Here is a 15,385-nt window from a genome sequence, read left to right on the forward strand (position 1 = left end):
TTTTTAAAAAACTCGAAAAGACAAAAAAAGGAGGAAAATTTCCCCCCAAGAAGAGACCGGGGACCCCAAAAAGGGGGGAGAGACCCCAAAGAAGGGGAGAGACCCCAAAGAAGGGGGGTCCCCAAGGGGGGGTCCCCAAAAGCCATTTATGGGGGGAGGGGCAGAGCCCCCAAATTCGGGGTTTTCCCCCCAAACCTTCCCCGCTTTGCCCACCCCCCTCCCCCCCCCCGAACCCCCAACCCGGGGGGGTCCCCCCGCCCCCCCCGAGGTGCAGCAATACCGGGGGGATCCCTCCCCAATTTCGGGGGGCTCGGGGGGGGTCCTGACCCCAAAATTCCGATTTTTTTTTTTGTTTTATTGGGGGGGGGTCCCCATTTCTGGCCCTGCTGTAGCACTGGGGGGGGTCGGGGGGGGGGGGGGGTCGCGCGGGGGGGGGGAGGGGTCGTGCAGAGCTTTTATTTTTGTACCGGCGGCGGCGGCGCTGAAAATCCCGGGAATTGTGGGGAGGGGGGACCCCGAAACCCCCCAAAAACCCCAAAACCCTCGCGGGGGGGGTCGGGGGTGACCCCCACCCCCCCAACCCCGGGGGTCTCCCCCCTCCCCCCCCCCACCTTGTCGCCCCCTTCTCCCGCCAGCGGCTCCAATAAAGAGGAGAAGGAAAGAGCACAGGGGTCCTTTGGGGGGTCCTGGGGGGGATTTTGGGGATCCTGGGGGGGGTTTGGGGATTTTTTGGGTGTCTCTGATTTTTTTTGGGGGGGGGTGCTCTCTGTGGTGGTCTGGGGGATCCCGGGTGGGTTCTGAGCGCACGGGGGAGGGGCCCTGGGGGGTTTTAGGGGGTCCCGGTGGGGGGGGGTCCTGAGGGGGGGTCTGGGGTCTCCCCTCTCCCCCCCCGGGGTCTCGGCCGCCATGCCCGGAACCATCGCGGGGCGGAACCATCGCGCGGCGGGAGCGCGGGGCCGGAGGGGGCGGGAGGGGAACGGACCGGGCGGAACCATCGCGGCCGGGGCGCGGGGGGGGGCGAGGGCGAGTCCACGTCGGCGGAGCCGGTGCTGAGCGGTACCGGCGGTACCGGGAGGGCCCTGGGGGCGGGGCGGGACCGGAGGAGTCCCTGGGGGCGGGGCCTTTACCGGCAGAGCGGGGTCGGTACCGGGAGGGTCCCTGGGTCGGGAGGTCTGTGGGCGTCCCTGGAGTGCGGCCGGTACCGGGACGGTTGCGGCCGGTGCCGAGCGTCCCTCACAACCCGGCGTGTCCCGTCCCGGCAGCGAGAGGCTCCAGAATGGACGAGCCCCGGCCCCACGGTGAGTCCCGTGATTCCCCCGGTCCCGGTGCCCGTTCCCCCGGTGACGGCCCCGGTCCCCTCAGACCTGCAGGAGGCGCCGGAGCCGCTGTCGGGAGGCTCCGTAACGGTGCCGGTGCCGGAGCCCCCCGAGGACGGGGACGATGCGGACACGGCCCAGGTGGGTCGGGGGTTCCCGGGGGGTTCCCGGTGCCCCGGGGGGTTCAGCGGAGCCCGGGGCTGAGCCCGGCCCGGTGTGACCCCCGCAGCTCCCGGCGGGGCAGCGGCAGCGGCTGGGAACGGCTCCGGGAACCGGGAACCGGCCCCGGCTGAGCCCCGCCCGCTCCCCGCAGGTGCCGGAGCGCATCAAGGCCTCGCTGGTGCCGGTACCGGGCAGGAACTTCGTGCGGCACCGGCTGCGCAACAACCCCGACCTGTACGGTGAGGGACGGGCCCGGGGCCGGTCCCGGTGCTGCTCCGGTCTGGTGCCGGTGCCGTTTGCCTTCCCCGTCCATCCCTCGGCTGCCATTCTCGCTTTCGTCCCGGTTCTGCCCTGGTTCTACCCCGGTTTTATCCCCGGTCCCATCCCGGTTCTGTCCCGGTTCCTGCCCCATGTCTGTTCCGGTTCCATCTCGGTTCTGTCCCGGTTCCGCCCAGTTCCATTCCCGGTTCTGTCCCGCTTCCATCCCGGTCCCGTCCCTGTTACTATCCCGGTTCTGTCCCCGTTTCTATCTTGGTTCTGTCCCTGTTTCTGTCCTGGTTCTGTCCCTGTTTCTCTCCCGTGTCTGTCCTGGTTCTGTCCCCGTTTCTATCCCGGTCCCGTCCCGTTTCTCTCCCATTTCTATCCTGGTCCTGCCCCGTTTCTCTCCCGGTTCCGTCTCCGTTTCTCTCCCGTTTCTCTCCCGTGTCTATCCCGGTTCTGTTCCCGTTTCTCTCCCGGTTCTGTCCCCGTGTCTATCCCGGTTCTCTCCCGTTTCCATCCCATTTCTATCCCCGTTTCTCTCCCGGTCCCGTCCCGGTTCTCTCCCATTTCTATCCTGGTCCTGCCCCGTTTCTCTCCCGGTTCTGTCCCCGTTTCTCTCCCGGTTCCGTCCCCGTTTCTCTCCCGTTTCTGCCCCCGTGTCTATCCCGGTTCTGTCCCCGTGTCTCTCCCGTGTCTATCCCGGTTCTGCCCCCGTTTCTCTCCCGGTCCTGCCCGTTCCAGGCCCGTTCTGGATCGGTGCCACGCTGCCTCTGCCCGTGGCCATCAGCGGGGATCTGTCCCAGCTCGGCCCGGCCCCGGTACCGGCCCCGCTTCCACCTCGGTGAGGGGGGGGGAGGCGAACGGGAAACGGGAACGGGGAGAGCCGGGGGGGGGGGGGGAATTGGGGCATTTTTGGGGGGTTTGGGGCATTTTAGGGGGGTTTGGGGGTGTTTTAAGGGGTTCCCTGGGGGGTTTTTTGGGGGGGTTTGGGTATTCTGGGTGTTATTTGGGGGGGGGGGGGGTGTTGATTTGGGGCTATTTTGGGGGGGGGTCTGGGGGCAATTCTGGGGGTTCCTTGAGAAGCCTGGGGGGGTTCCCCGGGTGATTTTTGGGGGGGTTCGGGGGGGGGGGGGGGGGCCTCGGGGGGGATCCCCCCCCCCCCAACGCCTCCCACCCCCCTCCGTGAGGGGGGGGCTGGGACTGGGGGAGCCCCTGGACCCAGGGGACCCCCCCAGACCCCCCCCGAGCCCCCCCCGAGCTCGCTCGGCTGCGAAAACCCCAAATAAAACCGGGGAGACTCCGACTCGCGGCCTGGGATTTTTGGGATCCTCCAGGGATTTTGGGATCCCCGGGGATTTTGGGATCTCTCAGGGATTTTGGGATCAGCCAGGAATTTTTGGGAGCCCCAGGGAATTTGGGATCTCTCAGGGATTTTTGGGATCCTCCAGGAATTTTTGGGAGCTCCCACAGATTTTGGGATCCCCAGGGATTTTTGGGATCCTCCTGGAATTTTTTGGGATCTCTCAGGGACTTTGAGATCCCCAGGGATTTTTGGGAGCCCCAGGGATTTAGGATCTCTCAGGGATTTTGGGATCCCCCCCAGGGATTTTGGATCCTCCTGGAATTTTTGGGATCTCTCAGGGATTTTGGGATCTCTCAGGGATTTTGGGATCCCCAGGAATTTTTTGGATCCCCCAGTGATTTTTGGGATCCCCCCCAGGGATTTTTTGGGATCCCCAGGAATTTTTTTGGAGCCCCAGGGATTTAGGATCTCTCAGGGATTTTGGGATCCCCCCAGGAATTTTGGGATCCCTCAGGGACTTTGGGATCCCCCCAGGAATTTTGGGATCTCTCAGGGATTTTGGGACCCCCCCCCGGGATTTCGGGTGCCCCCAGCCCCCCCGGGAAGCCCCCAGACCCCTCAGGTGTGAAACCCTCCCGTTTATTGAGGCTCCAGCCCGAGCAATCCCAGCCGGCGCCGCCCGCCCCGGATCGGGGCCGAATCCGCGGATTTTGGGATTTTGGTTCATTCGGCCCCATCCCGGCGGGGTTCCCATCCCGGGGGGGGGTCCCGGGGGGGGATTCTCACACCCCCCCCCCTCCCCCCTGCCCCGCCCCCATCCAGCGGTAAAAAACGGCCCCTCCCCCCCCTTCCCCCCCCACCTCCGCAGAAAAACAAAACCAAAAAAAAAAAAAAAAAAAAACCAAAAAACCAAAAAAATCCCAAAATCCCCTGTGGAGCAAGGGGGGGGGGGGCGGGGAGGGACCCCCGGGGCGGGGCGGGGTCCCCGATTTTGGTTGTTTTTTTTTTTTTGTGTTGTTTTTTTTGTGTTTTTCTCTCCTCTCCTGGGTCGGTGCTTTCGGGGGGCCGGGGGGGCCCCTCAGCTGCCGTAGTGCATGGTGTTGGTGGTGATGGACATGGGCGAGGCCATGGAGATGGGCGGCCCCCCCATGGTGAACTGGCTGTTGAGGGGGTAGTGGGCGCTGGAGGCGGCGCCGCTCTGCGCGCTGGAGGAGCCTGGGGGCACACGGGGGGCACACGGGGGTCACACAGGGGTCACACAGGGGTCATACAGGGGTCACACAGGGGTTAGAGGTCAGGGGTCAGGGGGGTTCTTTGGGGGCGGGGCCGGCGCTCACCCTGCACGATGCCCGTGCTCATGATGGAGCCCATCCTGGAGTGGGTGTGGTTGACGATGCCGGTGTTGGCTGCGGGGTGGGGGGGGGGGTGTGAGACCCCCACCCTCATCCCGAGAGCCCCACCCTCATCCCGAGACCCCCCGAGACCTGAGACCCCCCACCCTCACTGTGAGACCCCCACCCTCACCCTGAACCCCCCCATCCCAAGACCCCACCCCCCATTGTGAGCCCCCCTCATTGTGAGCCCCCCCCCCATTGTGAGCCCCCCCCTCATTGTGAGCCCCCCCCTCATTGTGAGCTCCTCCCCTCATTGTGAGCCCCCCCCTCCCCATTGTGAGCCCCCCCTCACCCCGAGCCCCCCCCCAGGCTCACCCAGGGGGATGAGGTTGTTGTGCCCCACGTTGGAGCCGCCCGCGATGACGCTGCTCAGGTCATAGGCTGCCGGCATCCCTGCGTGGGGAGGGGGTCAGAGACCCCCAAAACGGGGAGAGACCCCCAGGACCCCCTCCCAGAGCCCCAAGGACCCCCCCAGGACCCCCAGGACCCTCCCAGAACCTCCAGAGTCCCTCCAGAACCCACCAGGATCCCCCCAGACCCACCAGGATCCCCCCCGACCCACCAGGATCCCCCCAGACCCACCAGCCACGGCCGTTCCTGTGTGGGGAGGGGGTCAGAGACCCCCAGAATGGGGGGGGGCGACCCCTCCTGAGCCCCCAGAACCCCCCAGGACCCCCCCCAGGACCCCCCAGACCCACCAGCCACGGCCATGCCCGTGCTCATGTTGTAGCTGCTGCCCGTGCTCCACATGTTCTGCCCCAGAACTGGGGGATAACCCCCCAGGACCCCCCCAGGACCCCCCCAGGACCCTTCCAGGACCCCCCAGGACCCCCCAGACCCCTCCCCAGCGCCCCCAGACCCACCAGCCACGGCCATGCCCGTGCTCATGTTGTAGCTGCTGCCCGTGCTCCACATGTTCTCCGACGGGGACGTGTAGTGGGAGCCGGGGGGGGGCGAGGGGGTCGTGCCCGTGTACCTGGGGAGGGGAGGGGGCGTCAGGGCTTTGGGGGGGGGTCTCGGGGGTGCCCCCCGGCCCCGCAGCCCCCCCTGGCCCTACCTGAAGAAGGGATTTTTCAGGTCCAGCAGGTTGGAGGATTTGGAGCCCGTCTGGTCCACCTGGGCCACGATGCTGATGTCGTAGCTCTGTCTGGGGAGGGGGCACAGCCCGTGAGACCCCCCCCCAAATAGACCTGAGAGGGGCCGGGACCCCCAAATGGGGGCACAGGGACCCCAAAGTGCGGCCAAGGGGGGGCACAGAGACCCCAAAGTGCAGCCAAGGGGGGGTTTGGGACCCCAAAGTGCAGCCAAGGGGGGGTTTGGGACCCCCAAATTGCAGCCAAGGGGGGGTTTGGGACCCCCAAATTGCAGCCAAGGGGGGGTTTGGGACCCCCAAATTGCAGCCAAGGGGGGGTTTGGGACCCCCAAAATGCCCCCAAGGGGTCCCAGCTGGGTCGTGGTTGCCCCCCCCAGTTAAAAACAGCTCTGAAACCAGGCCAGGCCCCCCCCCAGTTCTGAAACTGGGCCAGGAGAGCCCCCCCGGGCCCAAACTGGGCCAGGGCCCCCCCTTATCCCAAACTGGGCCAGGCCCCCCCCTTATCCCAAACTGGGCCAGGGCCCCCCCCCTTATCCCAAACTGGGCCAGGCCCCCCCCCTTATCCCAAACTGGGCCAGGGCCCCCCAGCTGCCAGCCCCGCTCCAGAGCGAGCAGCGGATCCAGCACGGCCCAAACCAGGACATGGCTGGGGAGGGAAGGGGCTGGGACCCCCCCAAACCCCCCAGGATCTGCCCTGTGCCCCCCAAATCCCTGCAGGAGCCCCCCCCAACCTCCCCCAGACCCTCCCTGTGCCCCCCAAATCTCCTCTGTGTTCCCAGAACTGCCCCAAAACGGCCCCAATTCCCCTCAAGTCCCCCCCAAATCCCCTCAATGCCCCCCAGAACTGCCCCAAATCCCCTCAATGCCCCCCAGAACTGCCCCAAATCCCCTCAAATCCCCCCAATCACCCCCAGAACTGCCCCAAATCCCCTCAATGCCCTCCCTGGGCACCTCTTGTTGGCGATGAGCAGGCAGGTCCCTGAGAGCGTGCGGCCTGTGCACCCCCAGAACTGCCCCAAATCCCCCCCAAATCCCTTCAAATGCCCCCAAATCCCCCCAATCACCCCCAGAACTGCCCCAGCTCCCCTCAATCCCCCCTCAATGCCCTCCTCAAAGCCCCCTGAGCCCTCTCCCCACCTCTTGTTGGCGATGAGCAGGCAGGTCCCTGAGAGCGTGTCGCCGGCCTTGGCGAAGAGCGGCGACTGGAACAGGCAGCGCACCTGGTACCAGTGGGTCAGCGGCTCCGTGGGGGCCGTGGAGAGCCACACGGTCATTCTGGGGGGGCAGGGGGGTCAGGGGGGTCGGGCAGAGCCCTGCACACCCCCCGGGACCCCCCAAAATCACCCACATGGAGCCGATGAAGGCCACGTCGAACCAGAAGGCCAGGCCGTGCACCAGCCCCGAGTGCAGCATGTGGAACTTGAAGGGGATTTCTATCCTGGAGGACACGGGGGGGTTACTAGGGGGTGGGAGGAGACCCCAGACCCCCCCCCAATCCCCCAGACCCCCCCCAGGTGCCCCTCACCTGTGCAAGTCGCCCTCCTTGGCTTCCAAGAAGTTCACGGTGTATTTGACGGATTTGGCCATTAAAATCCGGATGTCGAAGGTGTCCTGGGGGAAAGGGGGGTGGGCAGGGGGTTTGGGTGACCCCCAAAACGGCCCCGAGCCCCCCAAAAGGGCCCGGAGCCCCCCAAAAGGGCCACTCACCACCACGGGCTGCCTGAAGTACTCGTCCACAGCGGCGCCGCGCAGAGCAGAGAGATCAACGCCGTGGAAGGAGGGCTGGTACCTGGGGAGAGCCAAACTGGGAGTACTGGGAGGACTGGGAATGGGGAATGGGGAATGGGGATGGGAACTGGGAATGGTGATTGGGAACTGGGAATGGGAACTGGGAATGGAGACTGGGAATGGGCAATGATCAACGCCGTGGAAGGAGGTCTGGTACCTGGGGAGAGCCAAACTGGGAGTACTGGGAGGACTGGGAATGCTGGGAATGGGGAATGGGGATGGGAACTGGGAATGGGAATGGGAACTGGGAATGGTGATTGGGAATGGAAACTGGGACTGGTGACTGGGAATGGGGACTGGGAATGGGCAATGATCAACGCTGTGGAATGAGGGGATGGTACCTGGGGAGAGCCAAACTGGGAATGGGGACTGGGAATAGGGATCCCAAACTGGGAATGGGGAGTGGGAATGGGACTGGGAATGGGACTGGGAATGGGAACTGGCAATGGGAGTGGGGACTGGGAATTGGGAGTGGGGACTGAGAGTGGGGAATGGGACTGGAAATGGGGATTGGGAATGGGAGCAGGAAATGGGACCAGGGAACGGGGACTGGGACTGGGAACTGGGAATGGGGACCAGGAACGGGAGCAGGAAATGGGACCAGGGAACGGGGACTGGGACTGGGAACTGGGAATGGGGACCAGGAACGGGAGCAGGAAATGGGACCAGGGAACGGGGACTGGGAACGAGGACCAGGAACTGGCCCTGGCAATGGGAGTGGGGAATGGGACTGGAAATGGGGATTAGGAATGGGAGCAGGAAATGGGACCAGGGAACGGGGACTGGGACTGGGAACTGGGAATGGAGACCAGGAACGGGAGCAGGAAATGGGACCAGGGAACAGGGACTGGGAACCAGGACCGGGCGCTGGCCCTGGGGCCTGCTGGGGCTCACCAGAAGTTGGCCTTGGTGAACTGCTCCATGTAGAGCTGCTCGTCCGTGAAGGGCGCCAGGTGCACGTCCCCGATGGTGGGGAACATGTTCCCTAAGGACAGGGACAAGCGTGGAGCCCGGGGGTCCCACAGCCCCCGGGGACCCCCGGGGACCCCCCTGCGCTCACCACTGGGCTTCAGGTACTTCTTGGCGTGCAGGTAGCTCTCGAGCATGCGCTCGTTGAAGAGCATGTAGCCCATGGGCTCCGAGATGATGATGTCCACCTGCTCGGGCAGCGACACCTCCTCCACCTTGCCCGGGATCACCACGATCCGCTCCGTCAGGTTGTTGCTCTTCACCAGCACCTGCGGGGGGGGCCAGGGCAGGGGCTCAGGCCGTGGGGGCGCCCCCGGGGTCCGGAGAGCCCCCCCAGGCTCACCTCGGCGTGCTGGGCCATGGTGCTGGCCTCCACCGCGTAGATCTTGCGCGCGCCGGCCTGGGCCGCGAAGAAGGAGAGGATGCCCGAGCCACAGCCCACGTCCAGCACGATCTGGGGAGGGCAGGGGGCAGCTGGGAGCCTCGGGAGCCCCCGGGCGCAGCCCCGGCTGGGTCCTGCCCAAAGCCCGGCCAGATTCCTCCCAAAAACCCAGCCAGGCATCCCCAAACCCAACCAGATTCTCCCAAAAACCCGGCCAGATTCTCCCCAAAGCCCAGCCAGATTCACCTCCCAAAACCCGGCCAGATTCCTCCCAAAACCCAGCCAGATTCACCTCCCAAAAACCCAGCCAGATTCCCTCCAAAACCCAGCCAGATTCCTCCCAAAAACCCGGCCAGATTCCTCCCAAAAACCCCGGCCAGATTCCTCCCAAAAACCCGGCCAGATTCACCTCCCAAAAACCCCGGCCAGATTCCTCCCAAAAACCCGGCCAGATTCCCTCCAAAACCCAGCCAGATTCTCCCCAAAAACCCAGCCAGGCATCCCCAAACCCAGCCAGATTCTCCCCAAAGCCCAGCCTGATTCACCTCCCAAAACCCAGCCAGATCTCCCCAACAATGGAGCCAGATTCCCTCCAAAGCGCAGCCAGATCTCCCCAAAAATCGATCCAGACGCCCCCAAACCTCAACCAGATCCCCCCAAAACCCAACCCAGGCTTCTCCCCTAAAACCAGGCCAGTCTTGACAAAAACCGAGCCAGATCTCCCCAGAACGAGCGGAACCCCCCCAAAGGCCGCAGACCTTGTCCTTGAAGTCGCTGTGGTTCTGCAGGATCGCCCGCTGGTACGTGCCCGTGCGCACGTAGTCCTGCATCATGTTCTGCTGCTGGGACAGGTACCCGTAGAACTGCCGGACACACGGACAGGCCCTGAGCCCCCCGGCAGCGGGAAGGGCCACCCCAGGCCCCCCGGGAACGGGGATCCCCCACCTGGAAGTACTGCACGGCCGAGGACTCCTCGGTGCGCTCGCTGAACACCGAGCGCTCCGTGTTGTGGCCCCGGCAGTTCTTCAGGATGTTGTAGAAGGAGCAGAAATCTGGGGGGGAAAGGGTTAAGCTGGGGCTGATTTTGGGGGTCCCGGGGGGGGCGCACGGGGGGGCTCCTCACCCGTGGGGGTCCCGAATTGCAGCAGGACGCTGTTGCAGCCCAGGGTGATGATGAAGGATTGCTTCCCCACCCGGCTGCACTCGGTGTCGCGCGACACGGAGCACTTGAACACGCACACCTCCTCATCTGGGGGGCAGAAACGGGGGAAAAGGGGGGGAAACGGGGAAAATGGGGGGGAAATAATGGGGGGAAAATGGGGGGGAAATGGGGAAAATGGGGGAGAAATGGGGAAAATGGGGGGGGGAAATGGGGAAAATGGGGGGGAAATGGGTGGAAAATGGGGAAAATGGGGGGGGAAATGGGGATTGGGGGGGTAATAATGGGGGGAAATGGGGGGGAAATGGGGAAAATGGCAATGGGGGGAATAATGGGAAAAAATGGGGGAAAAGGGGGGGAAATGGGGAAAATGGGGGAGAAATGGGGAAAATGGGGGGGAAATGGGAATTGGGGGGGTAATAATGGGGGGAAATGGGGAAAATGGGGGGGAAATGGGGGGAAAATGGGAATGGAGGAGAATAACGGGAAAAAATGGGGGAAAAAGGGGGGGAAATGGGGAAAATGGGGGGGAAATGGGGGGAAATTGGAATTGGGGGGGTAAAAATGGGGGGGAAATGGGGAAAATGGGGGGAAATGGGGAAAATGGCAATGGGGGGAATAATGGGAAAAAATGGGGGAAAAAGGGGGGGGAAATGGGAAAAATGGGGGAAAATGGGGATGGGGGGGAAATGGGGGGAAATGGGAAAAAATGGGAGTAGGGGGGAGAAAATGGGGAAAAAAGGGGAATGGGGGAAAACATTGGGGAAATATGGGAATGGGGGGGAAAAATGGGAAAAAACGGGGATGGGGGGGAAAAACGGGGATGGGGGAAAATGGGAATGGGGGGGAAAAGGGAAATGGGGGGGAAAAGGGGAATGGGGAGGGGGAAACCCCGGGAATGGGGAGGGGGAGAACGGGGCGGGAAAATGGGGAGGGATGGGAGGAAAAAGGGAGGGGACAGAGAGAAAAGTGAGGGGAGCGCCGGGCCCGGACCCCGCCCCGCAGAGCGGGATAAAGCACAATTAACCTAATTAACCTCTAATTACCCGGGGGAGGGCTCCCAAAGCACGGCCCGGGGGGGGGGGGCAGCCGGAATTCCCGTCAGAAACGGGGATTTGGGGTTCGCGGGTGGAGGGAAGGGGATGGAGGGGCCGGGGTCGCCCCGGGAGGCAGAAACGGGACCGGGAACCATCGCGGGAACGGCCCCGCGGTGCCCCCGGCCGGTCAAACCGGACCCGGCCGCTTCCCAAACAATCCCGGTTTGGCCCCGGGGTCCGGCGGCCGCGGGGAGTTCCCGGAGGGGCCGGGAGCGGCGGGAGCAGCCGCCGGTACCGGGCCGGGAGCTCGGGGAGCAGCCGCGGTACCGGGCCGGGAGCTCCGGGAGCAGCCGCCGGTACCGGGCCGGGAGCAGCCGCCGGTACCGGGCCGGGAGCTCCGGGAGCAGCCGCCGGTACCGGGCCGGGCGCGGGGAGCCCGCGGCGCTTTGTGGGCGGTGAAAGCAGCGGCAGATGCTCCGCGGATCCCCCGGCCCCGCACACAAAGGCGGCTCGGGAACGGCTCCCGCGGGCTCCGGGGGGAGATGGGGCCGGGCCGGTACCGGGAGGAGCCGCGGGCTCGGCCCCGGAGCGGCCGCCGTGCCTCAGTTTCCCCCCATTGCCCGGTATCGGCGTCAAACCGCGCGTTAATGACCGAATTAGCGCCGTTGTTAATGAGCCCGAGGGGAGGGGACCGGGGGTCGCCCCCCGCCCGCCCCCAGCACCGATCCCAACCGGGAGCCGCGGGAATCCCGAGCACAAAGCGCAGGAGGCGCCGGGTTTGGGGAGAAAAGGAGGAAAAATCTCAAAGAACGGGGAAAAAAACCCCAAAGAACGTGAAAAACCTCGAAGAACGGGAAAAAACCCCAAAGAACGGGAAAAAAACCCGAGACAAAGAGGAGCCGGCGGCGCCGCCGCCCCCCGCGCCCCCGGAACCCGGGGGGTGCCCGGAAGGTCACGGAATTGGGGCCGTTTCGGGCAAAAGTGGCCAGGAGCGGGGCGGGGGATGGGAATGAACTTTCCGCAGCCTCCGGGAAACGCCGGGAACCGGGACCCCCCCCCCCCCCACCGATCCCGAGCGGCCCCCGAGGAGACCCCGGCTGGGGGGGGGGGGGGGGCGGTGGGGCCCCCCCAAAAGTGAAGAACATTGAACACCCCCCCCCCCCCCAGCCCCTCTCTGAACCCCCCCAGGGCAGTCCAGCCCCCCCAGGCCCTGCACCCCCAGCCCCCCCATTCCAGCCCAGCCCCCAGACCTCCCAAACCCCCCCACCCCAAACCCCCCCATCCCCAGAGACCCCTCAGGGCCCCCCCAGCCCCACACTGACCCCTCAGGGCCCCTTCCCGCCCCCTCCCCATCCCCAGAGACCCCTCAGGGCCTCCCCCCGCCCCCCCTGACCCCTCAGGGCCCCTCCCCCCTCCCCTCAGCCCCCCACGCCCCCTCCCCCGCCGGGCCCCCCGCCCCGCCCGGGCCCCCGCGCGCACTCACGGCCGTAGAGGGCGATGGCGGCGCTGTCGGGGCCGGTGCGGACCTCGAGGCGCAGCGGCTGCTGCTCCTGGTGCCGCTGGATCTCCCCGTTCGCGTCCCCGACCGTGAGGAGCCGCACGCCGGGGAACACCGACACCGCGGCCATCTTGGACCGCGCCGCGCCCCGCCCACCCGGGGCCCCGCCCCCCGACCCGGCCGCGCCCACCCCCGACCCGGGACCCGCCCAGGGGTGGCCACGCCCACCCCGTGGTGGACGCGCCCCAAAATCCCGGGAGCGGCAGGGGAGGGTGGCGCCCCCTGGCGGACAGGAGGGCACCGGGAACGGGCACCGGGAACGGGACACCGGGATAGCGGGAACGGGCACCGGTACCGGGACACCGGGAATGCGGCGGCGCTGGAGACGAACACCTTTATTGGCACCCGAGAGTCGGGTGGAGACCCGGCAGCACCGGAGGGGGGGGGGTTCTCCCGGAGGGCTCCCGGTGACCGGATCCAGGGCCAGCCTCGATCCGTGCGGACACCGGGACGCGCTCCCGGCTCCGTGTCCTCACCGGGACCCCCGGGACCCCTCACGGGGACGGCGGCGTCGGCGCGGGGGCCAAGGGGAAGCTCTGCCGGGACAGGAGGGGCGCGGGTGTGAATTTTGGGGATCCCGGGGTGGGCCTGAGGGGTCCGGGGCGGATTTGGGGTCACGGGGGTCCGGCCTTACCGGGGCCGGTACCGTGGGGCTCTGTCCACGCCGCCGCCGGACGCCTGTGAGGACAGAACCGGTGGCACCGGGGGGGCCCAGCAGAGTGGAGTGGGGGTCCCTGGGCGCTGAATCCCCCGGGATTCCCGGTACTGAACCCCCCGGGATTCCCGGTTCCGAGCCCCCTCCCACCTCGCCTGGCCGCGGTTGCAGCCCCCAGCAGCAGCAGCAGCCCCGGGAAGGCGACACCGACCGAGACCGGGAGGACCCAGGGAGGATCTGGAAGGGAGAGAGGGAGGGGATCACCGGGATGCGGCCCCGGGACCGTGACAGGGAGCAGCCCCGGGCGGTGCCGGTGCCGGTACCGTTCTGCAGGGTCCCGGTGCCGTTCCACGGGGTCTCTGCCGTGGGTGCGGGTGCCGCGGCGGTGCCGGTGCTCGGCTGACACTCAGCATCGCCCAAATCTGGGGAGAAAAACCCTGAATTCGGCTCCGGGCCGGCCCCGGGATGCGGGACGGGGATCCCCCGGGGTTTCCCCGCACCCACCGGAGCCGCCGGTGCCGGGGCTCAGCTCCGACTCCAGCCAGGCGCTGCCGTTGTGGCTCCGGTACCGGCAGCGGAAGCAGCCGGCGGCTCCGGGCAGGGCGAACTCGGCCCAGTGCCGGTCGGGAGCGGCGGGGAGGCTCCGCACCGGCACCGCCGGGAGCCCCCGGAGGAGCTCGAAGGTGCTGCCGGTGAAGCGCCGCGGGGCCACGCAGCGGATCCGGGGCGGCCCCGGCTCCGGGGGCAGCCGGAGCAGCAGCGGCGCCGGGAGGAGCCTCGGGGCGGCGGCGGTACCGGAACCACGGCGGGAACCCCGGGGGGAACCCCGGGGGGAATCCCGGGTTGAATTCCGGGGGGAATCCCGGCTGGAATCCCGGGAATTCTGGCGGGAATCCTCGCCGGGATCGTGCCCGGTCTGGCTCAAGCACGAGGCTGCAGCCACGAGGAGCAGAAACGCCAACCTCATCCTCATCTTCATCCTCATCCTCATCCTCCTCCCGCTTCAGGGGTTCCCCGGGATGGAGGAATCACCCGGGATCAGCCAGGATCCGCCGGGGACCCGGGCCGGGGCTCGGGGCGCAGGAAGGAAGCGCCTGCTCGGCCCCAGGAAATGGAGCTTTTCAGCCATTGCGCAAAAATTGGGTTTTTTACACCCAAAGCTCCGAGCTCGGGGTGGGAGGGGGAGGGGGGAAATGCGGCTGCTCCAGGCTGGGAACGGGTTTGTGTGAAATCTGAAATTATTGTGATTTTCACATGAAAGGGGTGGAGGAAGGGAGCCTGGGATTCCAGATCTGCCCCTGAGGCCCCAAAATCTGCCACAAAACCCCCCAAATCTGCCCTGAAACACCTCAAATCTGCCCCCACCCCCAAATCAGCCCCGAACTTCCCCAGGTTTGCCCCCAGATCTCCAAATTTCTCCCCATTTTCCTACCTGGACCTGAAAATCCGCCCCACATTCCCCAAACCTGCACCAAAATTCCCCAAATCTGCCCCAAATTCCCCCCGACCCCGCGCGGTGCATTGTGGGACTCCATCTCCGCCAGGGGGCGCTCGCCAACCCCGCGCGCTGAGGAGGGGGCGGGCCCAAGTTCGCGCTGACCAATCAGAGCTCAGGACGTCAGGGAGGGATCAGCCAATGAGCGCGGAGGGGACAGGAAAGGACCCCGCGCCTCGGGCGGCCCCGAGGACGCCTGAAGAAATCCGGGATCCGCGACTGGGGGAACCCCCGGGATCTTCCACGGGGATCCGCCACCGGGATCTGTCAGCGGGATCCGTCAAGGGCATCCTCCACCGGGATCCGCCGCCGGGATCGCCCTCAGGCGGGGTCCTTGCGTCCCCTCCCGCCTCAGGCACCGCCGCGGACAGCCCCGGGGGGGGGGGGGTCCTTCCTGAGCGGCGTCGCGCGGCGATGGCGGCGCCCAGGACGGGTCCCGGCGGGATTTCCGTCCCAAATTCCGCCAATTCCCGGGGTTCGCTGCGGTGAATCTCGTCCAGGATTGGGGTGAATCCCCCCGGATCCAGTCCCGGTGTTTGGGGTGGATCCCGCGGCTCCCCCGTCCCGACGCACACGAATTAAATTTGGGATTTTTTTAACCGTTTTTTATCGGTTCCGCACGGAATTCCCCCCGGGAACGGGACCGGGCTGGATCCGGTGGGAACGGGGGGAGCCACCCCATGAGCCCCCTGGAATTCCACACCTCACTCGGTTTTGGATTTTTTTTCCCTTTATTCCGATTTTTTTGCCGGTTTTTAGTTCATTAATGGGACGCGGAGCGGAGGCACTTCGGGGGGACCCCCGGGGGGGGCC

The 15,385-nt window shown here is 66.3% G+C and overlaps 3 protein-coding genes across 3 annotated transcripts; 1 reads left to right on the top strand and 2 right to left on the bottom strand.

Moving 5' to 3' along the window:
- The first annotated feature begins 1,135 nt into the window (after nt 1-1,135).
- On the top strand, nt 1,136-3,870 carry YIPF2 (Yip1 domain family member 2). The gene is made up of 4 exons (XM_066570256.1): nt 1,136-1,298; nt 1,363-1,457; nt 1,630-2,580; nt 3,697-3,870. Exons 1-4 carry the CDS (start codon nt 1,277-1,279, stop codon nt 3,868-3,870), a joined length of 1,242 nt encoding a protein of 413 aa, XP_066426353.1. The 5' UTR covers nt 1,136-1,276.
- A 137-nt stretch (nt 3,871-4,007) lies between these two features.
- Nucleotides 4,008-12,506, bottom strand: CARM1 (coactivator associated arginine methyltransferase 1). Its single transcript, XM_066570399.1, has 16 exons — nt 12,348-12,506; nt 9,792-9,917; nt 9,614-9,720; nt 9,427-9,531; nt 8,630-8,740; nt 8,378-8,555; nt 8,212-8,302; nt 7,237-7,318; nt 7,055-7,140; nt 6,878-6,967; nt 6,667-6,804; nt 5,494-5,583; nt 5,300-5,412; nt 4,752-4,829; nt 4,380-4,448; nt 4,008-4,257 (listed from the first exon to the last, which is right to left on the bottom strand). The coding sequence occupies exons 1-16, from the start codon at nt 12,490-12,492 to the stop codon at nt 4,121-4,123; spliced, it is 1,746 nt and encodes a 581-aa protein (XP_066426496.1). The 5' UTR covers nt 12,493-12,506; the 3' UTR covers nt 4,008-4,120.
- A 302-nt stretch (nt 12,507-12,808) lies between these two features.
- LOC136570080 (uncharacterized) lies at nt 12,809-14,374 on the bottom strand. Its single transcript, XM_066570525.1, has 5 exons — nt 13,582-14,374; nt 13,401-13,499; nt 13,228-13,314; nt 13,057-13,100; nt 12,809-12,958 (listed from the first exon to the last, which is right to left on the bottom strand). Exons 1-5 carry the CDS (start codon nt 14,066-14,068, stop codon nt 12,917-12,919), a joined length of 759 nt encoding a protein of 252 aa, XP_066426622.1. The 5' UTR covers nt 14,069-14,374; the 3' UTR covers nt 12,809-12,916.
- Between the last annotated feature and the right edge of the window lie 1,011 nt (nt 14,375-15,385).

Source organism: Molothrus aeneus, unplaced genomic scaffold, assembly GCF_037042795.1.
Source record: "Molothrus aeneus isolate 106 unplaced genomic scaffold, BPBGC_Maene_1.0 scaffold_30, whole genome shotgun sequence".
Taxonomy (NCBI): Eukaryota; Metazoa; Chordata; class Aves; order Passeriformes; family Icteridae; genus Molothrus; species Molothrus aeneus.

Coding starts and splice junctions, on each gene's coding strand:
- CARM1 (XM_066570399.1), bottom strand. CDS start 12,492: ATGGCCGCGGTGTCGGTGTTCCCCGGCGTGCGGCTCCTCACGGTCGGG. Junction 9,918..12,347: donor CGCCATCGCCCTCTACGGCC/GTGAGTGCGCGC, acceptor TCTGCCCCCCAG/ATGAGGAGGTGTGCGTGTTC. Junction 5,413..5,493: donor CTGAAAAATCCCTTCTTCAG/GTAGGGCCAGGG, acceptor TCCCCTCCCCAG/GTACACGGGCACGACCCCCT.
- YIPF2 (XM_066570256.1), top strand. CDS start 1,277: ATGGACGAGCCCCGGCCCCACG. Junction 1,458..1,629: donor ACGATGCGGACACGGCCCAG/GTGGGTCGGGGG, acceptor CGCTCCCCGCAG/GTGCCGGAGCGCATCAAGGC. Junction 2,581..3,696: donor CCGGCCCCGCTTCCACCTCG/GTGAGGGGGGGG, acceptor TTGAGGCTCCAG/CCCGAGCAATCCCAGCCGGC.
- LOC136570080 (XM_066570525.1), bottom strand. CDS start 14,068: ATGAGGATGAGGATGAAGATGAGGATGAGGTTGGCGTTTCTGCTCCTC. Junction 13,500..13,581: donor CCCCGGCACCGGCGGCTCCG/GTGGGTGCGGGG, acceptor TTTTCTCCCCAG/ATTTGGGCGATGCTGAGTGT. Junction 13,315..13,400: donor CACCGGGACCCTGCAGAACG/GTACCGGCACCG, acceptor TCTCCCTTCCAG/ATCCTCCCTGGGTCCTCCCG.